This window comes from Globicephala melas, chromosome 19 (genome assembly GCF_963455315.2).
Source record: "Globicephala melas chromosome 19, mGloMel1.2, whole genome shotgun sequence".
Classification (NCBI taxonomy): domain Eukaryota; kingdom Metazoa; phylum Chordata; class Mammalia; order Artiodactyla; family Delphinidae; genus Globicephala; species Globicephala melas.
Genome location: NC_083332.1, coordinates 13,779,558 through 13,805,925, shown reverse-complemented (window position 1 = coordinate 13,805,925; position 26,368 = coordinate 13,779,558). Strand labels below are relative to the sequence as shown.

Here is a 26,368-nt window from a genome sequence, read left to right as displayed (position 1 = left end):
CAGAGAGGACACGCTCCTTGGGGACATGGCTCTTCCTGCCTGAGTCACCTCCTGACCTCTATGCTTCACTGTCATCCTCTCTCCCCTTCCCTTTAGGGGCTGTGAGGCCTCGGTGAGCTGAGGCCGGGGGCCTAAGCCCAGCACGGGGGACTCGCTCTATCTTTGCAGCAAATGCAGCTGTTGGTGCGGTGCTTGTGCCACCTGTCACTTCCAACACCCTGAGACTCTTTCTCTACCCAGCGTGTCATACCTGAACCGACCAGGTCTCCCCACGGTGACCCTGCCACGTCTAAACGTCATCTGTACGCTGAAGCGCCCCACATCGTATCTGCAGCCTGGCACTCCTCCACTCCAAAACTCACGTGGCCAGCACCCCACGGGTGTCTGAGGCATCTCACACGCCCCCAGAAACTAACTTTCGATCCCACCCCCAGCCTTCCCCATCTCGGTACCAGCTCCAAGATCTTGAAGTCATCCTGGACCCTTCTCTGTCTCACGCCCACATCTGCTCTCAGGAAATACTATTGACTCCACCTATAAAATAGACCCAGGATCCGTCCACTTGTCCCTGCAGCCCCACCTGGTCCTGTCCGCCCTCATCTCGCTCCCTGGACCATCGCAGGGGCCTCCCCACTGCCTCCCTGCTCCCCGCTCCCCCCGCCTACCATCTGTCCCCCACACGAAGCCAGAGGGACCCTCTGGACACCTGTGACAGGTCACACCCCTCCCTGCTCAGGGCCCACCTGTGGCTCCATGTCACCCAGGTGAAGAGAGAAAGTTCTCATCATGGCCCACAGGGCCTCACACAGTCCAGCACTGTCACCTGTGACTTCACCTCCCACTGCTCTCTGCCTCTCCTTCTGTCCCAGCCACGCGGGCCCCCTCAATGTTTCTGAAACCTCGAGGCATGTTCCTGCCTCAGGGCTTTTTCAGCTGCCCAGAATGCTCTTCCCCCAAGTGCCCCCGCCCCGCCCCCCCCTTCCTTCAGAGCTTTGTGCAAAGGCCATCTTCTCAGCGAGGCCTCCCCCAGCACCTAAAATCGTACCTACGTAAACATCCAACGCTCCGACCCCCTTACCCTGCTGGGTGTTTTCCCTGGCATTTATCGTCTAATAAATATAATGTACTCGTTTAATTATACGTTAACAGGTATAACAGTTACATAATGTTACATAATTGTATATGAAGTGTAACATAATGTGTTAATTTCTTTGTTTCTCACACGTTGTCACTCACCCATCTCCCCTCTCCGCTATCCCCCCCCAGCCACCATCTCAGCCTCCGAGCTCTCACTGGCCGATGGGCGGGACCGGCCCCTGCGGCGCCTGGACCCAGGGATGATGCCGCTGCCCGACACGGCTGCTGGCCTTGAGTGGTCCAGCCTCGTAAACGCAGCCAAGGCATACGAAGGTAGGCGCCTTCCACCCAGGCCCGCCAGATCCCTCCTCCCTTCTCTCTTCTGGAAGGATCCACGGAGGGTCTTGGGGCTTTGAAGGGGAACACACTCGGGTTCCAGAATGAGGGGGAGCAGGGTTCACATCCTGCCCTGTCCCTTGGTCACTGTGCAGTCCTGGGCAAATGTCTTCATCTGTCTGATTCCCCCAGTTACCTTGTCTACAAAACTGGGATGAGACTGCACCCACTGCCTGGAGCCGCGGGGAGGAGTCTGTGTGTAAAACGTGTCGGGCACAGAACACGCTCTCAGCAGACAGTACTTTCTGTTATTATTACAGTGTGCAGAGTTGTCATAATCCAAATTGTACGTAGACATACTTTGGCTGCAAATGGCAGAAAATCCAAATTAACAATGACTTAAACAAACAAGATTTTATGCAGCAAAAATTCCTGGGGTGGGCAGTCTGGGGCTGGTACGGCATTTCCACAGACGCATTAGAGCTCAAGCCCCTTCTGCGCCTGCTCTGCCGTTCCTGGGGTGCCTCACCCTCACAGTCAGGCCACTAGAGCTCTGGCCATCACGTCCAGCTCTGAGGACATTTCCCAAAGCCTTATACTCTTCCTACACTCGCTTCCCACTGGTCAGAGTGTCACGGCCACACCTTGTTGCAGGGCCAGGGCAAGCTGGGGTGTGAGGCCACGTGCGAGGCTGAAATTTGTGATGTGCTATTACCGAGAAGGGGAAGGAAAAGCCATGAGGGACGGCTGGCGGTCTCTGCCACTTCTCTCCCGTGTGACTTTGGGCAAGCGGCTTTACCTTTCTAAGCCTCGGTTCCCTCATCTGTGAAACGCTGACAGACAAGACCATATTCTTCTGGCTCATTTTTCATCTTTTAGGCCACAGCTTTGCTGTCCCTCCTCCAGGAAGCCTTCCCTGATATCCCTTAGTCTGGATCAGGCACCTCCTCTGGGCTCCTATAGCCCTGACCCCTCTGCCTGTGCCCTTGCTTTCTAATGATGGCAAGACCCGGGGCTGTCTCAGTCACCACTGGGTGCCCAGCATGGGCCTGGCACAGAGCAGGATCTGTTAAACCAGACCCATACGGTACACATCCTTCTTATTTCCACGTGTGAGCCAGCCCGCGTCTCACAGGTGGCCCTGGAGGAAGCTCCTCCCTCTTTGCTTCCATTCATTGCTTCCATCCTGTCCTGCAGCCTCTCCCCAAGCCACGGGATGAAGGCAGTCAGGCCTCTGGGGTGGGGAGGGCACGGCAGGAGGGAGAGCAACGGAGAATACAAGGCCCGGCTTCAGGGATACCCCAGCCTCACACTCCAGAACCACTGGGGAGTGGCTGCCAGGCAGTGGCCCAGCGCTGCTGTCCAGAGGCCTGATGAGCTCGGGGGTGGGGGGCGCTTCCTGAAGGAGGTAACTCTGCAGCCACAGTGACATTACGGAGCATCTCCTCAGCCGGCACGTTATCACTTTACAAACTTCGTCTCTTCAGTGCTTCAGTCTGAGGGATGTATTAGGATCCCATTTACAGATGAGGTGACTTGAGGCTCGGCTGCCACCATCACTGGGCCAGATTGTACACTTTTCAGCGTGCGCAGTTGGTTGTATGTTGGTTAAACCACAATGAGCTGTTTTTAAAACGTAAAGGAGAAGAGTGATCAGGGGAATAAAAAAACCAAAGAGAGTGCAGGGGAGGGAACCAGAGTATGTTGAAAAGTGTTGAAACTGGCGATGGGTTCATGAGGACCCATGATGCTCTTTTCTCTGCTTTGGGGCCTGTTTGAAACTGTTTATAGAAAAGTATTTTCGAAGGGAAGAAATATTGTATCCAGGACAGAAAACCACAGCTATAAAGGATGTTATTTAGAGAATTGGAGAAATTTCAAGATGACTATCTATTAGACAGTAATACCATATAAATGTTAAATTTCCTGAGTACGATGTTGTTTCATGATTATATAGGAGCATGTCTTTACTTTTTGGAGATGGGTAGTGAAGTACACAGAGATGAAGTACCAGGATGTCGGCAATTTACTCTCAAATGGTTAGGGAATAAAATACACACACACACAGGGCTTCCCTGGTGGCGCAGTGGTTGAGAGTCCGCCTGCCGATGCAGGGGACACAGGTTCGTGCCCCGGTCCGGGAAGATCCCACATGCCGCGGAGCGGCTGGGCCCGTGAGTCATGGCCGCTGAGCCTGCGCGTCCGGAGCCTGTGCTCCGCAACAGTGAGAGACCACAACAGTGAGAGGCCCGCGTACCGCAAAAAAAAAAAAAAATACACACACACACACACGCAGAAAGTAAGTGTGGCAAACCGTTAACAGTGGGTGGGTCTTGGGGAAGGGTATTTGGGTTTTCAGTGTGCTGTTCTTTGAGCACAGAGATATAAAGAGCACAGAGATGTAAAGGAGCCTGCCTTTGCCAGGTAGCGGTGCCCTCTCCCCACGGGGCGACACGCAGCCCCACCTCTGGTGGTTCACTCCCCGCACATTCCATTGTCTGGCTGTCCTAGGGCTCACTCAGCCAGCTGCCTTTTGGATGCATCAGGACTGTCACCAGTTCTTGCCATTATAGAAGGATCACCTAATGGTCCCATCTGAAAATGCAGGTGCTCGGGCCCCTCCCCCAGAGCCAGTCAGGTGTCTGGGGTGGGACCCGGGAAGCTTTGCTTTAACAGGCAGCCCCCTGAGATTTTTTCCTCTCTTCCGTATACCTGATATCCTCTGTTTCGCTTTCCTTTTTGCTTTTGAAGTTTTACATTCTCAGAACTAGGATGATGAATCCCCACGTCCTCATCACCGGCGTCAGCCCCATCCACTTCTGGCCACTTTTCCCCCTACCGTTTATTTACTGACCGTGCCAGGTCACTTCTGCCCAGTTGGGGTGGTCACTTCCCCACACCGCAACTTGATTTCTTTCTCTGTCCCTTGTATTTTGTATAAGCTGGTCATCGGGTCTGGAGGCTTGCTCAGAATCAGGACAGGTTATTGTTGTTTGTGTCCCGATTTGGTTTGGTATTTTGGCAAGAATCCATCCTACGTGCCTGTGTGATCTCACCGGGGTGTGATTGGCAGTGTCCTGGAGTTTCCAGGGAGGGCTTGGTCACTGGGGGAGGGGGTGGGGTGAGGAGGAGCCGGGAGCCCTGCCGACCACCGCCCCCCTCTGCCCGGCAGTGCAAAGAGCCGTTTCGCTCTTCTCTCTCAACGACCCAGCTCTGAGCCCGGACATCCCGCCAGCGCACAGTCCTGTCCACAGCCACCTGAGCCTGGAGAGGGGGCCCCCGACCCCCAGGACTACCCCTACCATGAGGTGAGGTTCCTTCCCCCACGCTGGGTGAGAGGCCGCCGGGCAGGTCACCCCACCACCCCCTGGGCAGTAGCTGCAGGAGCAACCGCCCCTCTCACCTGACAGACTTTGGACTAACCCACGTGCTGGGGCCCAGCAGGGACCAAGTCGGGGTCAGCCCTGTGATCAGCACTCAGGATTGTTTCACTGCCAACTTGCAAAATCACTAAGTAGTGCCCCCCAGTCTCCCCCCCGCCCCCGGGCCTCTCGTCTGCCCCCTCTGTCTGCCCGCTCCCGGCCTTCAGCCTCCCGTCTGTCTGCTCCCGGGTCTCCTCCTCTGCAGGTTCCTGAATTACGCATGTGTTCCCCTGACATTTACCTCTCACTCTTCCCCGGCAGGCCCCGTGCTGGGCTGTCTGGGGACACAGCGGTGATGGAGGCCCAAGCCCTGCCCTCACGAGGCTTCCGGGGGAGGAAGGAGGACGGGGAGGCGGGCATCTCACATGTGGCATCTCACATGTAGTGCAGCAGATTCATCCGCACCAGCTTGGCAGAAAATAGAACTACAAAGAGGGAGAGAGGATGGAAATGGCATGTTTGCATGTCCGTGGATTTCAGTAGTGCATTTCACACTCATCTGCACACCTCACCGTGCAGGGTTCTGTATACAGCAGTCGTGCACTGTACTTTATGGGCAGTTGAAGCAATTTTCGAGGGTGGTTTTGACTCTCCTTGTTTTTTGCTTCACACAGTGGCTTTAGAACTCAACCTCCACCAAAGATTGGCCCCACTCTAATAGCAGAGCTGGGTGGTTACAGATGGGGCACCGTGGCAGGGGTAGGAGCAGGGTGGGTGTGGAAATGGCGGGACCTCCGGGCACGCTCCCGGACGCCTTTTGCCCTGAACTGTTGACCTCCCTCCACCTGCCTCCTGTCTCCCATTGTGGCTGCAGCTCCCCAAGATGCAGCACCAGCAGGGAGGAAAGGGTGGGAGAGGCGGGAGGGCCGAGTCCTCTCCCCTTCTTGGGCGGAGACCCCCCCACCCCCGTCTCCCTCTCGTCTGCTGCAGCCCACGCGCCTCCCCGACCCCGGCATCCCTGCCGGGTGTGTGCGTTCCCACAGCTTCCAGTGGAGCCTTCTCGGCTGCCTGCCCTCCTCTGCAGGGGCCAGGCGGGCCCAGGCCTGGGGAATCTGCACAGAGGGGGAGCCACGGGCTGGGGTCCTGGGTGCAGAGCCCCCGCCTGAGCCTGGGTTTCCCCTCTGTCCAGTGGGGAAACCACCGTCCGCACTGTGAGGTGAAACCTCACACGGTACAGGGTGGGCTCTCGGTAGCGGGGGGCTGTTATTGTCCGTATCGTTACTGGTCCTGTCCACCAGTCAGGCTCTCCCGTCCGTTTGCCCACTTACATGCCCCATGTGCCGGAGCGATGCTCGGGCCTGCCGGGGGCTCGGTGGATGGGCGTGGGGGGGTGTTCTTTGTGCTGTGCCACCTGAGGTGGTTATACGTGGGGGGAGTTTCTCCCAAAAGCACACGCATGGTCCATCCTCTGGAGGAGTGCACACACAGCAGGCCTGGTGCTCCCACGACCCACATCGACATCCACAGACGTGCCCTCGCCAGGTGGAGCGTGGCCTTCTCCTCCAGCAAGAAAAGGACTCCCCAGAGCCTCAGGGACAAGAGGGAGCCTGTATCCCAGGCTCCTCCCAGCTGTGGGCCAAGAGCCTGACCCTGCCCCCTGTCCTTCCAGTGAGGAGCCACCCCTGGATCTGACAGGCAAGGTGTACCAACTGGAAGTGATGCTGAAACAGCTGCACACGGACCTCCAGAAGGTAAGGCCGCCAAGCAGCCGCTTCACGTGGCACGCACCTCCCCATTGCACTTCCAGGCCCCCCCGAGGGTGGCGGGGGACAGCGAGGCTGAGGCACCCGTCCCCACCCACACCCCATCTATTCTAGGGGAGGCCGCCCAGCTTCGAATGTAGTCATGAGTGAAGATTAAAAAGTGACAGTAGGGAACGCTGGCAAAGCACACAGAGAAACCCTCATACCCTCTTGGCGGGAGAATAAATTGGCCCAGCCTTTTTGGAGGGCAGTCAGACAATATTTGTCAAAACTGTAATTGCGTACCTTGTCGACCCAGCAGTTTCACTGTGGGAACTTGTCCAACAGAATTTCAAGCATGGGCACGAAGAGACCCATGAGCAGGGATGTTCGCTGCTGCACCGCTGGCGATAAAAAATTGGAGCCAGTGCAGCTGTCCGTCGACAGGAGAATGGTTATATAAATGACAGGACACCCGCGCAGCGGAACGGTCTGCAGGCAATTAAAGCAGTCACAGAGATCTGTGTATTTACTAACATACAAAAGAAGTCCAGTAACTCAAGCAGAAGATTAAGCAAGTGGCAAGACCGTTTCCTAGAACATCATCATACTTAAAACATGTTTAAGAGCTGTGGGTCAGAGGGATACTAGAAGGCGACATTCGAGATTGTTCCTTGTACTTATCTCCAGGGTGTGGAAGAGTGAGGGGAAGTAAGAGTGGAAGAGGCTTTCACTGGTCGTTTTATATGTGTTTGGGTAAAAAGCCAAAAGGTGGCCGAGTCGAACATGGGAGCCTCAAGCACAGGGGTCATAGGGGCCCAGGTTCACGTCCCACCCGACCCCTTGATGCTGTGTGACCTTGCACAGGTCACTGCCTGAGCATCTTACACTGTCCTGGAAGGGCAGCCCTGCAGCCACATCCCAGCCCCCTACGTGCTGTGTGAGGTCCGGTCTCCTCTTCCAGGAAAATGGGGGTAACAACAGTCCCCAACCCTTGGGTGGCTGTGAGTGTGGAATGAGGTGCTCCTCATGACAGTGATGCTTGTCAGTTACTGCACGTCAGGCTGTGTTCTGAGAGCTCAACACATGTGACCTCAGGGAGACCTCTCGACTGCCCCTTTTAGAGCGGAGGAAACTGGGGCCGAGACTTGCCCAAGGTTGCTCAGCTGTTGCGAAGCAGCGCTGGGATTTGAACCCTGGCAGCCTGGCTCTAAACCACGGCCTAGCGGGGCTCGCAGGCCCCGGGGAGCCATTCAAGGTGCGCCCGCTGATGCCAGCCCCCGCCCCCGCAGGAGAAGCAAGACAAGGCAGTGCTGCAGTCGGAGGTGGCCAGCCTGAGGCAGAACAACCAGCGGTTGCAGGAGGAGTCCCAGGCCGCCAGCGAGCAGCTGCGCAAGTTCGCCGAGATCTTCTGCAGGGAGAAGAAGGAACTCTGAGGTGGGGAGGCTGCCACCTGCCCCCCTCCGCCTGGGCAGACCGGGGGCTCCTGCTGTCCTCTCCTTCAGCCCGGCTTCTGGTTGCAGGTGTGACCGAGCTATGCAGCCAGGGCCCCACCGCCCTCCCGTGGACACGGACACCTGGGGTGGCAGTGGGACCTGAGGGAGGCCTCACGGGGCTGTGAGCTGGGGTCCACTCCTGGCCCTCGAGCCCCAGAGGGCGACGTGGTCTCCCTCTGAGCCGCCATCTGAGGTTCCTGGGGGCTGGGCCACGCCCACACTGCCCCCAGGGTCCCATCCTGCCATCCACATCCAGCCTCTTCCTAGGACCAAGCCACTGGAAGCTGTAGGAAGGGGGTGGAGGGCAGGAGCGAGTCTCCAAACCCCACAGCTCCAGGAATCCCCAAACTGGGTTTCTTCACCACACACAGCAGCGTCTGGGCTTATGGGGCCAAGACCCCTGCCTGAGAAATCACAGCGGGAAACCATCCCGCTCTCCCCTCACGCCCGGAGAGGTGCGGGCCGGCGTGGAAGTGGGCCAGGGCTCTTGGTCCCTGGTGCGCTGGCTCCAGAAAGCATGGACATTGCCCCCTCCCTACCCTATCCTCCAAAAAGCAACCAGGAGCACTTTCTTAGAGTTTCATTTATTGTCTTGGGAGGTCCCAGGGTGGAGCGAGGAAACCCCATCCAGAGTTAACTTCTTTGAGGGGGAAGGTATTTGCACGCTCGGGACCATTTCTCCAGCCTTTGTCTACCAGTCCCTTGACTGCCAGAGGCCACGGCACCTGGGCCCCTCCGCCTGCGAGCTGCTGACCCGGCCAGGCCCAGCGGCAGAGCCGGCACAGCCCAACCCCTCCTCCTCCCCAGCTCCGTCAGCCCCGGCCCCTCCCGGGCACCAGGAGGGGCTCCACGGAGCCGTCAGATCCGGGCCGGAGGGAGGCAGCCTCCCTCTCCTCTCCGCTTTTGTTTCCCTTTGCAAAGCCCCTCGGCCCATCTCGTAGGCCCCGCAGTAGCAGCAGCAACATCGGACACCGTCACTGTGCTCCCCGGGGAGCGCCTTGCTGTGCTAACCCCACAAGACGCTGGTTCTCTCGAGGCAATAAGGGGCAGCTGGCCAGGCAGCCAGGCCGGTGTGGTACTACGCTGTTCACCCAGGAAACAGTTTCTTTTTTTCCTTTAAAAACAAACAAACAAAAATATATATATATATATTTATTTTTTCATGTGGAGTTGCGCCAGAACAAGTCTGTACGGCCACAGTCTGTGGATTCCCCCAACCTCAAGCTGAGGACCGAGGCGCGTCCCCCGTGGGCTGGGGACGAAAGCAGGGTGGGCAGGCGGGCCGGGGGGCCCAGCTGAGAGCGGCTCGCTCCGGCGGGGGGCCAGCACCGGGCGGTCCAGTCCCGTCCGGAGACCCCGCCACCTCCTCTCTGGGGCCGGAAACCTCAGGGAAGGAGGCTCTGGGGACCGACCGCACAGGACACAGACGTTGAAGGAGCAAGAGAAAAGGACCCTCGTCGTGCCTCCCTGCCGTCAACCTCTGGCCCCTCGGCAGCACTGCAGTCCCGCGAGAAAGGCCCTCAGGTCTGCCATCTCCTCTCCCTCACCTGTGGTTTGCGAGGGGCGCCTGCCGGGTCCTCAGCCCTGGCCAGCTACTGTGATGTCTCTGCCCCTCTTCCCGGGTCCCTTTTGGGGAGGGTTCTCCAGGACCACTTACCACCCCACCCTTTCCTCAGACCCTAACCTGGGGCTCACCCCTCCCCCACCCATTTTTGTTTTTTTAAGTTGTCTCCTCACATCTTCAGATCATTTGAATCATTTTGGGGACCTAATCATGTACATCGACAAGTGTAAATTATGATTTGGGGTTTTGTTGTCTGTTATTTCTAAAGGATCTCTGCAAAGCACATTTAATTTGAGTTTGGTGTTCTATCTGATGGCTGAAGATAGCAGCAGGGTTTTTTTTTTATGTTGATTTGTTTCATTTGGATTTTTTTATTCTTTATTATCTCCCCCCACCCCCCACCCCATCCCCGTCTTGAGATTTTCTGGCATGTTTCTGGAGGTTTTAAAGGAAATAAATGTTTCATAGAAGTGGCTTGTGTCTTCGCTAGCTGAGCAGCTGCCTGGACTCCCTGAGAAGCGGGTGTGATCCAGCGTCAGCCCCCTCCTCCTGTCCCCCTTGTCCCAAACGCCGTCACCCCCCCGAGGCACGCACACACCCCTAAGAACCAGGGAGCACCATTCTCTCTCTCTTGAAACCCAAGTGACAGAAATCCAACACTCAGAATGTAAGGAATTTAGTGAGAGCACGGAGTCCCTAACCACTGCACCGCCGGGGAGTTCCCCCGAATGTAAGAAATTCTTAAGTTAAAAAGAGGAAGGTTTTACCTCAGAATTCTTCATATACTTGAGGCCTAAGAGCCAGACCCGGCCCACGGAGTTGTGTTGGTTTTAAAATTAATGGTCAACTTTTTAAAATCTGGAGATGGTACAGAAAGAAAGCTGGATTTTCGAGCTTGGTAACGCTGTCCTCTGCAGCAAGACGCGGAACTGAGGGGCCCCGCCTCCTTGAGCGGGGCTGTCGCCCCAGGCCACACCCTGCCGGTGCCGGCTCATTGGCACCGCACCCGCCCTCGGTGGGAGTAGGCCTCCCTCTGCCAGTCAGCCAGTCGGTGGTTTGGAGTGAAGAGCAGCCCCTGCTTCCAGGCCCCGGGGGCTCGGGGAGAGGTGGAGGTGTCCGGGGACCTCAGCCCCGGGCCTAGGGGCTCTCCTAGGTGGGAGCGGTCTTCACTCCTGGGCCCAGATCTGCAGCTGCCCTGGCGAAACACTTTCGCAGTTTGACCCGGGGATCAGGGTCAAACTTATTTTCCAGACCTCGAAATTTCTTGTGAGAATCCCAAGGTCCGGCTTCTGGTGGGAAGTCTAGGTCCAGCTCCACCTGGATCTGAGAAGCAGCCCCTTCTCTGGACAGGGCTGGCCCCACGGCCGGGGCTTTCTGGCCCACCTAGACATTTACCTGTGATGGAGTTTACCGTTTCCGTGCTCAAACCTGGTGCTTCTGTAACCTAGACTCTCCCGCACACACACACCCGCCCCCCCACACACACAACAAATCTTTTTCCAAAACGGTTATATATCCTTTTTCCCGAGGAGGTGGACCAGCTACTTCCACATCTCCTAAAAATTCTAGAGTGTTCCAGACACTCTCCCCGTCTCCGCCCTCCCTGAGGCCCCATCCTCAACCCATGCTGCCCTCCCCCCTCCAGCACGGAAACGGCGGAACAAGCTGTTCTCACATCCTCTCCTGGCGCCTGTGACACACACCAACTTCCAACACCCCACAACTCGCACACGCCAGCCTGCGCTCTCGCCTGAACTGTGCCCTGCTCGTCCCTTCCCCATCTTGCCCCAGTTTTCCACTTCCTCTGCCTGTCCCCCTCTCGCGGGCCCGGGCGCCCTCCTCGACCCTCCCCCAGTCTCCTCTGCCTCCCACCCCGCCTCTGGCTCTCCCCTCACCCAGGCTCTGAATCCCTTCCCGCTCTTGGCTCTCTCCAGATTTTTCTATTGTCTCCCTAAATTCTTTGTGTCCTCTCCCCTGAAATCTCATCTCTGTGGCATTGTCCTAGGACTTCGCCTGTGCTGGGTCCTAACTTCATCTCTCTCCCCAAATGTGCCTCCCCGCTCTTAGTCTCTCTTCCGCTCTCCTATTTTACGTGCCCTGGTTCCCTGCCTCCCCACATGGAATCTCTTCTGCTTCTCTCTCCAGATCCCTGTACTTCCTCCTCTGTCTCTCCCCATGTGTCTGCTGTTTTTTATTACTATTATTGCCTCTCTCCCACTAAATCATCTCTTCTGTCCTCTTCCACCATAATTCCTCTGGCCCTCTTCATCTACATCTCCCTCCAGGTCTACGTCTTCCCTCTCCTGCTCTTTTTCTCATTCTCTATAAATGTGTGACTCCTGTCTGTCTCTCTCCTGACTGTTCTTGTGTCCTGGTTCTCACTCCTCACCTCACCTCACCCAAATCTGTCTTCCTCCTAATGTCCCTGGATCTATATCCCATGGCCCATTCCCCTCTGTTCTTTGCCCCACATCGGGATAGGGAGCTCCAGGTGACGTCTGGGTGTAGGGTGAGGCGCCCCTGGCACCCCTGATCCCTACCAACGGCCCCGAGGGGAGGGGCCAGCCCCCAGTCTTCATCTTTCCATCCCTTCCCTTCCCCCAGTCCCCAGCTTCCCGCCTCCCTCCTCACTGCTTCCCCGTTGCAGCTGCAGCAGTCCGTTGCCAGGGCAACCACAGCTGGCTGGGTGGGAGCCCCCTCCACCCCATCCCCCCCTTCTCCTTTCCAGCGAGGCAGGGAGGAGATGGGACAAAGCCAGAGAAAGGCGGGGTGCAGAGGGGAGCTGGAGGGAGATGGACGTAGGGCCAGCTCCAGCTGTTAACCTCGGTTGCTTCTCCCCCAGTGAGGCCCCATCTCCCCTTCTTGGTGATGCCCCAAACCAGCCTGGAGAACGAGGCAGACGACGTGGGCAGAGGGGTCAGGCCCAGTTTAATACACGGAACAAGTTAATTCACAGCAGAGGCAGGCAATAAAGGAGACTCGTTTACAAGGGGGGACACGCCTGGATCGGGGGAGACCCCCCCAAACCCACCACCTCCCCCACTTGCAGTCTCAATTTCCCTTTTTTTTTTAAACCCGAACAACAAACACACACAACCACAAGAAACAACCACGCCCCCTCGCGACCCGAAAATGGCCAGCGAGGGTGGCAGGGGGCAGCCCGGCCTGGCCGGTAGGGAATCGGGGCGGGGGGAGGAGGAAAATCTAGTCCGTTGCAGAGTCTGTGCTTCTCATTCCAGCAGGCGCTGGGCAGGGGCCCGCCTTGCCAAGGCAGGCACGGAGTGGGCTCGGGGCGGGGCTCTCGGGGAGGGAGCAGGAACGGAGTTCAAAACCGTGGTTCACATCATGCAGTATCCACAGTGGGCACCGAGAGGGCGGGGGTGGACACCACACCCTCCTGCCCTGGGCACAAGGGGGGAATGGCGCCCACCTTGGGTGGGGAGGTGGGAGAGCTGCAACGCCAGGGACTTGGGGGGAGGAGCCGCCAGGCAGGAAACTGGCGTAGACTGGTGCCCAGTAGATGCGCTCAGCAGTGCCCCCTCCACCCAGCCAGACCTTATAGGACTCTTTGTTATATATTAATTTCTTTTTTTTTTTAACTTTTTGACTTTTTCTTTAGAAAAAGGCTTTGTCCGTGCCCCCAGCTGGCATCCACCACCCCTCGTGCCCGCCCAGAGGCGGGGTATGGCTTTGAGGGGAGCAGAAGCCCCTGGTGCCCATTTGCGAAGGGGTGAGGCAGGAAGGAGGAAGGGAGAGGACCCTGCTGGGCCCACCAACCCACAGGGCAAACATTCCACTTGCACAGAGGGGAGGGGTGACCCAGCCCCCTCTCAGGCTCCCCCCACCCCCGGCCCCTTCCACTGTGGGGCATTAAGGATGGGGAGAGACTGGAGGAGCTCCAAGAGGCAGGTAGGCAAGCATCACCCCAGAGGTCCAGGTGAGCCAGAGCCAGGCCTAGGTGAGGGTGATGTAGGCAGAGGCCTTCTCTTTCAGGTGCCGAAGACAGAGGTGACAACTCCAGCTCCCTGTGGCGCGGCCGGAGGACAGGGAGTTAGGCCCAGGTCTGGGCAGGGCTGCCCCGACCCCCTCCCACCCAGCGGACAGCAGGACAACCACTGTCCAACACCCCACCCCCGTGTCCGGCCCTCCTCTTCTCTCACCTTCCGGGGGCTCCGCCATGGGGGGACTCAGGCAGTACATGTGGTAACCCCGATCGCAGTCGTCACAAAACAGCAGCTGGTCCTGGGAGGTGAGACCCGCCCAGCTGGCACCCTGGGGGCACGGGCACCAGAAACCGGGGTGGGGGGCGGGGGCAGGGGCCAGGTCAAAGGGGCTGGGGGAGGCGGTCCCTTGCAAGACAAAGGGCTCTGAGAAGGTCATCTTTGCAAAACCCTACTGGGCGACGAGCAAAACACCCCTGAGGACTGTCGGTTTGCAGTTTGTAGTTTAGGTTTTATAGGACTCTGTGGAACACTTAAAATGACACGAAGATGGTCTGGAAGTCATGGACGTGGGTTCAGGTCCCAGCCGTACCATTTTCCTGGCTGGGTGACCTTGGGCAAGTCTAGTCCCCTCTCTGAGCTCGGTTTCTTCTCTGTGAAGTGGGAACGAGATCACCTACCTCAGGGCAGTTGGAAGGAGTCAGAGAGTGAAGAGTATTAAGTGCCGGGCTCAATTAATGGACACTAACAATAATCATAATACAGGTTACTGGTGTTCACCAGGGAGGGGGCTCCAGGGAAAGGGGGCCGCCTGGGGGCATGTCCCGGGGAAGGGGGCACGTGGGCACTCACGTCGTTCTCCGAGGTGCCACACAGGCTGCAGGACTTGCACTCGATGCACTGCCAGCGGTAGGTCCGCACAGCTGCCGTCATGTTCACCGTGAACTGTAAACACGAGGGGTGTCCTGGGGGCCAAGGGGCAGGGATGCGGTTAGGGGTCATCGTGCCCCTGGTGGCTGCTGACCCCCGGGGAAGCAATGGCTCAGCCCCCATCCTTAGCTCACAAGGCCCACAGCCCGACCCCACCCAGCCCACGGTGCCCAGACCCTGTCCCGCAGGCAATGCTGCCCTGGCCACCAGTCTCCTACCCAGCCACCATGGCAACCACACTCTGCTCCCCAGGACACCATGGCAACCGCATTCCATTACCCACGGTGCCGTGGCAACCACTTTCTACCACCCACAGCACCGGGGCAGCCACATTCCGTTACCCACAGCAGAATGGCCAACCGGTTCCATTCCATTAACCGCAGTACGTGGCAACCACAGTCTCCCAGCCACGATGCCATGGCAACCGCCTTCCACAGAGGGGTCCCCACACCCTGGTTTTCCCTGCAACCCAAGCCCATTACACACGAAGCCCCAGCAACCACACTGTTACCCACATGACTGTGCAGGGTGCTAACCCACTGGTCAGCCCACCACCCCAGTACAGATGCGCAGCCACTACCCCAGGCCACGACGACCACCTTCCACTGCACCCAATCGCCATGACAACCATATTTCACTACCCATAATACCATGACAACCACAACTCATTAGCCACCGTGCTGAGGCAACCGCCATCTATTACCCACAAGTCCACCTCGGGAAACCACAGTCTATTACCCACAGCTCCATGGCAATGGCAAGCACCCTCTGTGAGCCACAGCGCCCAGGCAGCGGCAATCCATGACTCGCTATCACAGCCCACTACCCACGATGTTTTGGCAACCATCTTTCACTGTTCCCCACGCCAGGTAAGCACATGCCGGTACCCACAGTGCCATGACTCCCGCATCCCATTGTTCCCAGAGCCTCCCTGACCCCGCTCAGTTTCCCACAATCCTCAGCAGTCGAGTCAGCTGTTTAGCCTCAGTGCCCCTGGGATGCTCTGCATACCCCACCAGCAGTCCTCTCCCTCCTCTGCCTTCTCTCCTCCAGATCTGGACTCCTGGAGTCCTTTCCACCGCGGCCCCCAGAAACCTCAGGTGGGGGCATCACCTGATCGCCCACAGTCGGCACAGGAGATGAGGTCCTCGGGACACCCCGTCTTCTTGGAGCCACCCAGGCAGAAGTCACAGTAGCCGTTGGGGATGACAGTGCCATCAGGCGCCTTCTTGGCTGAAAGAGAGCAGGCAAGGGTTGGCATGGGCGGCAGGGACACCCAGTCAAAGGCTGCTGCAGAAGTAGGGGCAGAGGGAGGCGTCCCTACCTGTGTGTTTCCTCTGTGCCTCAGGGACCCAGGCCAATTCTTTGTAAAACTCTGGGGATGGGGGGACAGAAAGAGGGGCTCTCACCATAGGCAAAGCTCCACCCTGCCCCCAGCCTCAGCCAAAGGGGTGGACCCCTTCTCCAGGCATGGAGGAGGTGGGGGGAGGGAGCAGCTACCCCAAGCTGTGGCCAGTAGCAAAAGAGAGCTGGGGGAGCCCAAATAATTCTCATCAGGACCCCCCCAACTCCTTGAGGGCAACTGATACATCCTCTTTATTAGGTAAAAACGTGGCAGATGCAGCTTTAGGAAGAGCTCCCTGCTTCCCCGCCCATACACACTTCTACCAGACAGCCCCCCCCAACTAAGCCCCGACTAAACAACAATTAGGTGGACACCACGGGCTGAGATCTGGTATGGAAACAGACATTCGGAAGGAAAATTCTGAACACAGAGGTGCCTCGGTGTGTGGTGGGGATGGGATGAAGAGACTGCCCTCTCCCACCGAGGGGTGGGTGGAAAGATGGTTTTTCCACTGGCAGAGCCTCCCCCCCAAGCCTTCCCCCATCCCTCAGCTGTCAGGGTTGGCACCGGATTGGCATGGGCGGTCACCAAGGGTTCCCAGGCCACGGACCCTGCCCCTCGGCCAAAGCTTAGCAGAGAAGGGAGAAAGGGAGGCAGGGAGGGAGGGGAGTCATCTATCACCCCCCCTCCCCAAGCTCTAATTGAAACAATAAATCAGACCCAGAAATATTACGCCCGGCCAGGAGCGAGGGAGAGATGGTTGGTTGCCATGGCAACCTCAGAGCCAGCATCCCCCATGGTTGGTGGGGGGAGGGGACCGCTGAGCTGGAGATTTTCCAGAAATGTCTAATGTGCCCCCTCCCTCCCAGGCTCCTTAGCCCCCACTGCCAGGGCCCCTCACCACCCCACGCCCTGCCCGCCTGCTCACGTTTATGGTTGTTTTTCCGGTGGAAGGGCAGGGCGTGGCGTTCGGCGTTCTCCTCCCCCTCCTCCTCAGCCAGGTGGGTGTGGGTGTAGTGGTAGCTGAGCCCTGGCCGGTTCTTATACCGTTTCCCACAGACTGGAGAGTGAGCAGGAAGGGCCGGTCAGCCCTCCCAGCCCGCCTCTGCCCTGGCCTCCAGGATCACACCTCCACCCTCTGCCAGAGGCCTGAACATCCCCCAACCAGGGTCCAGAACAGAAGGGAGGGGGCCAGGAGGGGAGAGGTCTCTGGGCCCCACTCTCTCTCTCTTCCCCCCTCTTCAGAAAGACTCACTATCACAGACATACGGCTTGTCTCGGTCCTCCAGGGAAGCGGTGTCCTGGCGTTTCCGGAGACCCCCGATGCCATATGCCTAGGGGAAAAGGCATGAGTGAGGGGCCAAGAAAGGGAGGGAACTAAGAGAATTTTCATCATTTGGGCCTGAAAGTCAAATCGCAGCTCTGCCACTTCCTAGCTGTGGGCCTTGAGTAACTCCCTTGATCTCTCCAAGGTTCAGTTTCCTCATCCGTGACACAGGTATGAAGCTAGTTCTAACCCACTGTACAATCTCTGTTCTGCAAATGGTTTAATAGACCCAAGCCTCAATTTCCTCATCTGTAAAATGGGTATAAAAATCCCCTATCCCTTCAGGCTGCTCTGCGGATTAAATGAGGTCAAACTGGGGCAGGGTCTGAACATTGTACATACTCAGTAAATGGGATCTGCATTGAGCGGAGGAGTGATGGAGAGAAACTCTGGAGCGATACCTTTCCTTTGGCCCTGTTCTTCCTCCTGGGAATGTCATCCTCCAAGTCTTCCACTTCAAGATCATGTGGAAACTCCAGCAGCTGCTGTTTCTGGGCACCAGGAGAAGGGAGATTGGGGTTAAGAAAATGGGGTATTGTTCTGCTTTGCGGGTGGGGTGGCTCTGGGCGGACCGGAGACTGGGGGTGTCAGGGCAAGTCAGGAGGTCTTCCAAAAAAGAGATGACGTGTGGAAGAATAGAGACTTAGGATGCCCAAAGGCCCTAGGGGGCCAGGGGAGATTTCAGAGCAGGAGCAGGATGGGCCGGGGCAGGAGACAGGGGTGGGTGAGAGGGCAGCTGTGGCCCCTGGCGGGGGGGTGGGGGGATCCTACCTGGCAGTCCATAATGGTCTCCTCCTCCTTCAGCTCTATCTTCTTCTCCCCTGTCTCAGCACACAGTAGAGCCTCAAGGACCGGCCCTTCTGGGAGGCCGCCCTCCTTCTTCAATGGCGCCTCACAGTCTGGGGACAAGGGAGGAGGGTGTCAAGTGGAGAACTTGTTCCTGGAGGACTCCTCAAACTGCCCAGATTGGAGAATCATGCTCTTTGCTAGAGGGAAGAGGCTTTCCCACACTCAACCAGCAATAGACTCAAAGATTCAACCATACACCCTTCCAACAATACTTCCATACATCCTTTCCAAGGATGCCCAGACCCTGGGGAAGACACAGCCAGACCCTCAGAGCCACTTGGACACACTCAAGGGGAGACATGCCCAGACCCTCCTATATAACTACATACATACCTGTAGGAGACCCCACCCAGACCCTCACACCTGGAAAGAGCAGACACTCAAACAGGACACACATGGACATACACAGAGGAGATACATACAGGTCATCTGAGACAGCCAGACACACAAAGGAAGAGATACACCCAGACACTCAGATATACCCAGACCCATGGAGGAGACATATCCAGACCCCTGGGTATACTGGCACACCCAGCAACACTACAAAAGAGAACATTAGACCACCAGATATACCCAGACCACATGGGGAAGACACGGCCAGACCCTAGCAAACACCTGAACATACTTAGGGGAGATAGAGACACACCTAGAGAGAGTCACTCAGGTGGATACACATACACACAGGAGATAGAGACAGTCCCTCCAATACACCTGGACCCACACAGATCCTTGGATATACCTGGACAGGGGAAGAGAAACAGCCAGTGACTCTAATAGTACTGGACACATTCAAGAAGTGATAAAACCAGACACTCATGGGGCAGCGCACGTGCAGAAATACATCTAATACACCAGACAGACACTCAGGGAAGAGATTCTCCCAGACATTCCAAAGCATCTGGCGCTCAAAGGAAGAGAGAGCCGGACCCCCTGATACACCCACATCAGGAGCCACTGGACACTCTGATAGACCAGCCACACACAAGAGGAAACAAACCTTCTAATACACTTGGAAACACCTGAAAAAAGACACAGACACTGAGATACACTCTATTACAAAGGGAAAGAGTTACAACCTGACACTCTGATACATCCAGACACACTCAGACATCCACAGGAAGCAATACAGTCAGATACTCTGATACATCCCAGCTCACAAGGGAAGAGATACAAAGACTGGATACACCTGGACACACATAACAGATACCACTCTGTCCTGAACTACGCCTGGGCCCAAGTAGGATAACATACAGTCCAAAGCTCAGTCACTCAGGGAAAACTGGAGAATCTCTGGACGACACCCAGACACACAACGGCAGACACAGCCAGCCACTCAGACACTGGCTAGGAGGGAAATAAGGGCGAATGCTCAGACGCACACCGGCATCACCACACACTTATCAGCGTGTGCTGTGGGCACCCACTGGGGCCACCGAAGGCACAGGACGGAGCTCCACCCACCAATCTTATACTCGCAGGGCCGGAGTCTGGGGTCTTCCAGGATGTTGAGTCTCCGTTTCTTTCTCCAACAGCGGGCGGGGTACGTGTAAATCTGTCCCGGGGCCAAACCTGGAGTGAGAAGGGCGGTAAGAACGCGGCCGCGAAGCCACCGCCCCGCCCCACCCCCAACCTCCCAGCCGTACCCGGGCCGCGGTGGGTCTTCTCCATCCAGATGTAGCAGTTGTTCTGGGCCACGCCGGTCTGCGAGTCGAGGAACGGCAGGCGCAGGCTGCGCTCGGCGCACAGGCGCGCGTTGTAGCTGCGGCAGTGCTCGATGGCTTCTCGGTAGAAGTCCTCGCCTAGGCTGCGAGGGGCGGGTGGGCGGGCGGGCGGCTGTCAGCAAGGGCAGGCGCACCGGGTCGCCCGGCACCCCTCCCCCAGCCCGCCCGTGGGGAATGGGTGGGCCGACTCCTCCAACCTCACCTCTCCCCCGCTGTCGTCGCTCCTGGACCCAGGAGCCCCCAACCCGGACTCAAGCAGGCCTTGAGCCAAGGAGTGGATACACACAGTATAGAAACAGATAAAAATACACCGGGACCCATCCATACAGGCACATATCCAAATACACAACACAAACAAGTCGCACATAGTCACACAGGATTCACACACAAAGAGAGACATATCCCAAGACTCACAAAGGAGAAACAGACACATCTCACATATGTGCTCCCACAAATATCTACTGAAAAACACAAGTATCTCAAGTCCCATAGTGTAGAAGCAGACAGATCACACACGTATACATGCACAAATATATATCACATATCCGAAGACACACAACATAAACAATCACCCACACAAAGACACACAACATGCAAACAGATGACACACCACACACAGACACATCCACTTACTCATCCATCCGAAGACACACACAGATACACAAATGTTAAAAAAGAAAAAATGTTAAAAACAAACTACCCACATATGCACTTACACGCATATCCAAAGACACAACACAAATCACACACACACACACAATCCAGATACACTATACAAAGAAATCACACAGATTCACACAGGATACACACACACATTCACGAAGATACACAATATAGAAACCAACATCTAAAATCCCACATACTCAAACACACAAAGATACACACATACACAACATAGAAACGGACAAATCCACCCATAGTCACACAAAAATTTGCACATAAATACATGCATACCTACATATCCAAAGACACAGAACATAAATGATGCAGAGTTTCAAAGGATATGTACACACACTCAAAGACCAAAATATCCAAAGACACCTAGTGTAGAATGTGAAAGAAATTAAATGCATATCCACACACATATCCAAAAAAAACCCAGAACCCGAACAAGTGACACACACTCCACAACCCAAGACAAAGGTAGTGTGAGCTTCACTCAAGTTTACCAAGGCCCCCGGGCCCCCGGGCCATTTCACCCTCTCCCCAACTCCGGGGGTCGCAGGGCGGGACATGACCCCCTTTCCCGAAGAGGGCGCCAATAGGGCTCCGAGTTCCCCATACTCCGCGCTCCTCCAGGAGCAGCGCGTCGGACACGGTTCTTGCCAGAGACCCACAGTCACACACATTCGCAACCCCGCGCAGCCCGGCCCACGGTGACAGCCCCCCAGACACCCCATCGGCCCCACCCCCAGCCGCCGCACACACACACACACACACACACACGCCCGCGCAGACCCGCTCGAGCGCCCTCCCCTGCCTCCCGCCGGCCTGCAGCACCTCAGGGGGCCGGGGATGACCGTGGCCATCTTGCTCCCAGGGTCCTGCCCCCAGCAGGTCCCCGCCGGGCCGGTCCTCCCAGCGCTCGGGCGGGCGCTGAGGCCGCCCATCCATTCATTCCCGGGGGGCGGGAGCACCGGGACCACAGCCAATCAGGGTGGCGGGGTGGGCCCACCCGGGCCATGCCGGGAGTGGTAGTTCTCCCCGCCCGGGGCTGGCGGGACCCCGCAGAGAAGCGGGTCAGAGGTGGGGCCGGAGGCACGCACAACTACTCCCGCGCGGTCACTCATGCACACCTCTCGAGTCTCACACATGGGCCTACACTCAACCATGCACACCTGGACTCGCACACACCCACACGCGGCAGCTTACACACACATTCACACGTATACTCACAGCGTCCCACGCAGACTCACGCACACTCCCTCTCCCACACCTTCGCACAGACTCACATACATTTACACTCACACAAACACTTCAGTGCCAGGAGATTTAGAGACACCTTACAGGTGCCCACACGAACGTCCCACCAACGCGTGGCTCACCGACACCTCCCCCTCCCCCTAGTCCCTCGTAGCTCGGGAGAATCCTCTCCGGTCCCCCTCGGAGCTGCCTCTCTCACAAGGACCCCGCCCTACTCAACCCCTTCCCAGGCCTGACAGCTGCTGTGCTAGTTAGGAGATATAGCCACACCTCCTAGGTTCAAATCCTGGCTCTGCCACTTGGTGGCCATGTGACCTTGGGCAAATGACTTAACCTTTCTGGCCTCAGTTTCCTCATCTGTAAAATGCAGATGATGGCTCATTGGATTATTGTGAGGATTAAATGAGTAAGCATGGGTAAAGTGTTTTAAAAGGTACCTGGCAAGTAGTAGGTGTTCAATAAATTCATTCATTCCACAAAGAGGACCTGATATGTACTAAGATGTAAAATGGTGATAGCTAACCATTATTAGAAAGAATAATGCTGGGCACATAATAGATGCTTAATAAATATTTGTTGAATAGAAATATACTGAGTAGCCACCATGTGCCAGGCACAGTTCTTTAACAGAGATTAACTCACTTGATCCTCATCCTGACCCTCTGGGGTGATATTATCACTACCCCCATTTTCCAGATGAGAAGGTGAAGTCACATGCCCTCAGCTCCTGGTGGCTGTTTGAAGGTGGGACTAAGAGAAGGATTCACTCACCCAGATGTCTGTACCCAAGTGGTCACCTCCTTTCTCCCACTGTCACCCACACTGACTCTACCCTAAGGGATGCTCAGAGAGGGAGCTGACCTACTGAGTCACAACGATCACCAAGTCCCATGCACACACACCTGGAACACACCCCGCCCCCCAACCCCCGGCCCCCATCCAAAGTTCGTGTTCAAGTTTGAGCCCTTGCATGGATGAAAACGCCCACCAATGTCCTTGTCCACCAGGGGGCTCTCCAGCAGACAGAAGAGGCATAAGAGCCTTCACCTCCTCTTTTGTCACTCGACACCCCCACCTACACCCTGGTGAGAGAGACCCCCTCAGGGTCTTCCACACTCATGGTCAGTTCTGGACACATACACACACACACGCACACACACACACACACACACACATACACACACACACCTCTAGTCTTAGACCCCTTCTACAGTCTCTTCCCCATCTCCCCCAGGTAAGGCCTTGACCTCCCCCTTCCCAAACCCAAACAGCAGGGAGTGGGTCTCTGCTTCACATCTGGCCTAGAGCAGATGGCAAGGGGAGTAAGTCCTGACACTCACTCTGGCCTCCAGGTCCCTACAGTGGCCACCCCATATCTCAGCCACGGTAAGCCCTGCCCCACTCCTCCCAACAGGCCAGCTCAGCTCAGAGTGCCCTTGCCACCTTCATCTCTCACCTTCCACCACCCTCACAGATCTTCCAGTATGCCCTTACACTTTCCCCCCACACCTCTAGCCTCAGACACCCCGCTCACTCCTGCCCCACCCCGGAACCTGTGCATCAGTTTCGGTCAGCTTGGAGCCTGACTGTAGAACACTCCATCACTTCCCTGGACGCCCTTGTCCACCAGCACAATTTGACCCGCAGCTGACATTTGGAGAGGGGTCTCCCTTCCCTTCCTTATCCCTAGTCACCTTCAGAGACCCCTCTCCCACACTTGAGCTCCCCTGCCCAAACAATCCTCCTGTCCCCATCCCCCAGTGCCCTGTGTGGAAGCTGGACCACAAATGAAATCAGTATTGATACTACCAATAATAATCACTACATTCAGTCAGTGTCAGGCTCAGTACCAAGTGCTTTACAAACATCACAGAAGCACCATGAGGTAATAAGAGCTGTTATGATTCCCCAATTCACAGGTGGTAACACTGAGGCTCGGGGCGGGTGGGGAGGGCAGGAAATTAGTGCTCAAGATGGGGTTTGAATGATGCAGGCAGTCAGAACTGAGAGCAGCACCCTCCACCTCCCACTCCCAAGGGGACCTGACTCGCATTCTCTCAGGAACCAGTCCCTGCCCTCACCCCTGCAGACCCCTAGGAAGGTGAGAGCAAAGAAGGGTGCTGGCGCTCCCACCCCCAAGCTTACTCTAGCCTTCATGTCCCTGCAATGGCTGCCCCATACCTCCTCCAAGAGGTCTGGGCCAGGGTCAGAGTGAGGATGTCTGGATACCCACAGATCCACCGACCTGCACAGGAACCCCGTCCCAGCCACTTTGAGGGTGTCCCTCATAGGGGAGACAAGTGTGTGTGGAAGACTTAGAGTAAGAGGGAAACAGAAGTGTTGTCACCGTTACACACCATTTCACACTGACCCCCAGCCCCGTACACACCCTCCAAGCCCCCTTTGCCCACCGCCAAGCCACACTTGTAGGCGCGTGCCTCTAAGGTTCAGCCCCCTCCTCTCCCAACTCTCCCCCCCACACACACCTGAAACCAGAAGCTACTGGGCGCCTTCGGTCCGGCCACCTGGCACAGCCTTTCTGGAGGGCGGGGGCGGGGGATGGGGGGCGCCCCCGGGCCCCTCCCCCCCTCCACCACCACCCCCCGCATAAGTTGCTCAAGGTCAAGGTGGCGGGTGCCAGGGGTTGGGGGAAGGGTGGGGGAGGTCGCCCAGGCCCCTTTGTGCGGCGCCGCGGGCGTTCGCCCTCCTCCTCCTCCCCACCAGGCCGGGGAGGAGGGGGAGGGGAGTGCCGCGCACGCCAACCCGGGAGGGAGAGCGGGAGCGGCCGCGCGCCTGTCACTCCCAGTCCGCCGTCACCGCCTGGGGAAGGGGGGTGGGGAGCGCTGGGACCCAGGAGTTCGGGATCCCGAGGAGGGAGCGAGAGAGATGGAGAGAGAGGGAAGAAGAGAGGTGGAGAGAGCGAGGGATGTCTAGGAGAGGTGAGGGCTGGAAGAGAGCTAGGTTTGAACCCAGGCGTCCAGGATCCCAGCCAGTGGGCCCGGGAGGAAGCTAACACTCGGAGGAGGGACGCGGACAGGGAGAAAGGGAGGGAATCCCCGGAGGCTGAGGGCGCTCCCAGCACCCTCTCCCGAGGCATCTAGTCCCCAAGGAGATGAGAGATGCTCTCGTTAGATGTGTACGGGAGGAGAGAGGGAGGGATCCCACGGTCTAAGCTGAACGGGGCGTCGGGGCTTTAGGTCCTGAAGACCCGGGAAGGGAAACAGCAGGGATCTAATCGGGGACCCCCGACGTCTAAGCTCCCACCCTGCGGTCGCGCGGACCGAGGTCCCCGAGATGGGGGGGGGGGGAAGAGAGAAAGATGCTTTGATGAGGGGAAAGGATGGTGGAGACCCCGGAGACTGAGGTCTGGACTTAGGCGTACGTACTCCCAGCCCCATGCAGGGGCAGGCCCGGCGCCCCCAGAGACTCGGAGGAGGAGAGAGGGAGGAGGAGGAGAGGGAAGCCCCTACCCCCACTCTGGGTGGGGAAACGGCCTCCGCCACCCCCCAGCTCGCGCCACATTCCTTCACTGACAGCGACAAAGAAGAGGCGCCCCCGCGACCCCCGAGGGGCTCCCGCCCCCAGCCCCAGGGGGCGACAGGGGGTGGCGGGCCCCCCCAGGGGAGGAGGGCGCAAACTGGGGGCCCACATTCAACTGCCATCCGCCCACGGCGTCCCCCTCCCCAGCGAGGGCGGGGGAAGGGTTCGGGTAGGGGGCGGGATGGAGGGACGTGGACGGCGGGGACACTCACGACTTGAGCGGGTTCTGAATGGCGGTGGCCATGGCCCGCTCGGCTGGGCCGCCTCCGGCCCGGGGCGCCGCTGCCGCCGCGCGCGGGCCCAGCCCGGCCTGCGCCGCCCGCTCTGCCGCCCAGCGCGCTACGATTTCATTCATTCTTGGGGCTGCGGCGCGAGCGGAGCGGGGCGGGCAGGGGGCGGGGCTCGGCCAATCCCCTCACCTCCCGGCGCACGACGGGACGTGGAGTCTAGGGGCGCTCGGCGGCGCCCGAGGGCGCCCCTGTCCGGACTACACGTCCCAGGGGGCGTCGGGAGGACCGCACGCCCATTGGCTACTGGGGATACAGGGCGGGGCTGGGTCGCCCCAAGACATCCTTTCCCCTCCCTGGGGGTGCTCCATCCCCAGCTCGGGTTCTCCATCCTCCAGGCACCGCGTGCGCGCAGGAGAAGGTGGTCCCTGGCTTCTGGGTCTCCCCTGGGTGTGTGGATGACCCCAGGGTCTGTCGTGTATTCTTGCCTTTGCCTACTTGTCTGGGTGCCTCTTCTGTGTAAGCCAGTCTGTAAACAAGCACAGGGGTTAATCAATGCCTTTGTTCATTTATTAAGTGCCTGCTATGTGCCAGGCACTCTTCTAGACACTGGGGATACCGCGTGACCAACAGGCAAAGTTGCTGCCCTCAAGGAGCTGACCTTTTAGTGGAGGAAAAAAGATGATAAACGAACAAATAAGCTGATCATTTTAGAGAGTGATAAGTATTATAAAGAAAGTGGCTGCTCTGAGGAGGTGACATTTGAGCTGAGACCCGAGAAGCTGCCACCGTGCAATGGGAGGGGAAGGAGGAAAAGCTTGGCAAGTTCAAAGATCAGTGGGAAAGCTAGTGTAATGAGCAGAGTGAGTGGGGGGAGGCGGGGAGGGAGACAATATTAGGGAGACAGCAAGGATCCAGATTGTGTCGGGCCTTGTAGGCCATTATAAAGAAAACGGATTTTGTTCTAAGTGCAATCAGTCATCCTTGA

The 26,368-nt window shown here is 57.5% G+C and overlaps 2 protein-coding genes across 17 annotated transcripts in view; one reads left to right on the top strand and one right to left on the bottom strand.

Annotated features, from left to right (window-relative positions):
* Positions 1–10,050, top strand: part of SIPA1L3 (signal induced proliferation associated 1 like 3) — a 236,956-nt gene extending 226,906 nt beyond the window's left edge. For 8 of the 9 annotated variants that reach the window (XM_030874387.3, XM_030874389.3, XM_060288390.2 and 5 more), the window contains 4 exons: positions 1,267–1,410; positions 4,586–4,721; positions 6,445–6,526; positions 7,810–10,050. In XM_030874387.3, the coding sequence (XP_030730247.1) occupies positions 1,267–1,410; positions 4,586–4,721; positions 6,445–6,526; positions 7,810–7,953 (506 nt within the window). In that variant the 3' untranslated portion in view covers positions 7,954–10,050. The remainder of the gene's footprint in view (positions 1–1,266; positions 1,411–4,585; positions 4,722–6,444; positions 6,527–7,809) is intronic. The other variant, XM_030874393.2, reaches the window with a different exon arrangement.
* Positions 10,051–13,159: 3,109 nt separating this feature from the next.
* Positions 13,160–25,457, bottom strand: DPF1 (double PHD fingers 1). 8 transcript variants are annotated; one of them, XM_030874399.2, is made up of 12 exons: positions 25,366–25,457; positions 19,613–19,773; positions 19,431–19,538; positions 17,892–18,019; positions 17,522–17,611; positions 17,049–17,127; positions 16,722–16,853; positions 15,773–15,823; positions 15,562–15,681; positions 14,371–14,483; positions 13,738–13,849; positions 13,160–13,602 (listed from the first exon to the last, which is right to left on the bottom strand). In XM_030874399.2, the coding sequence occupies exons 1-12, from the start codon at positions 25,395–25,397 to the stop codon at positions 13,532–13,534; spliced, it is 1,197 nt and encodes a 398-aa protein (XP_030730259.1). In that variant the 5' UTR covers positions 25,398–25,457; the 3' UTR covers positions 13,160–13,531. The 8 variants fall into 8 exon arrangements, with proteins under 8 accessions (XP_030730259.1, XP_030730260.1, XP_030730264.1 ...); XM_030874400.2 differs by having other exon boundaries at positions 13,738–13,819; XM_030874404.2 differs by lacking the exon at positions 25,366–25,457 and adding an exon at positions 21,191–22,512.
* Positions 25,458–26,368: the final 911 nt, after the last annotated feature.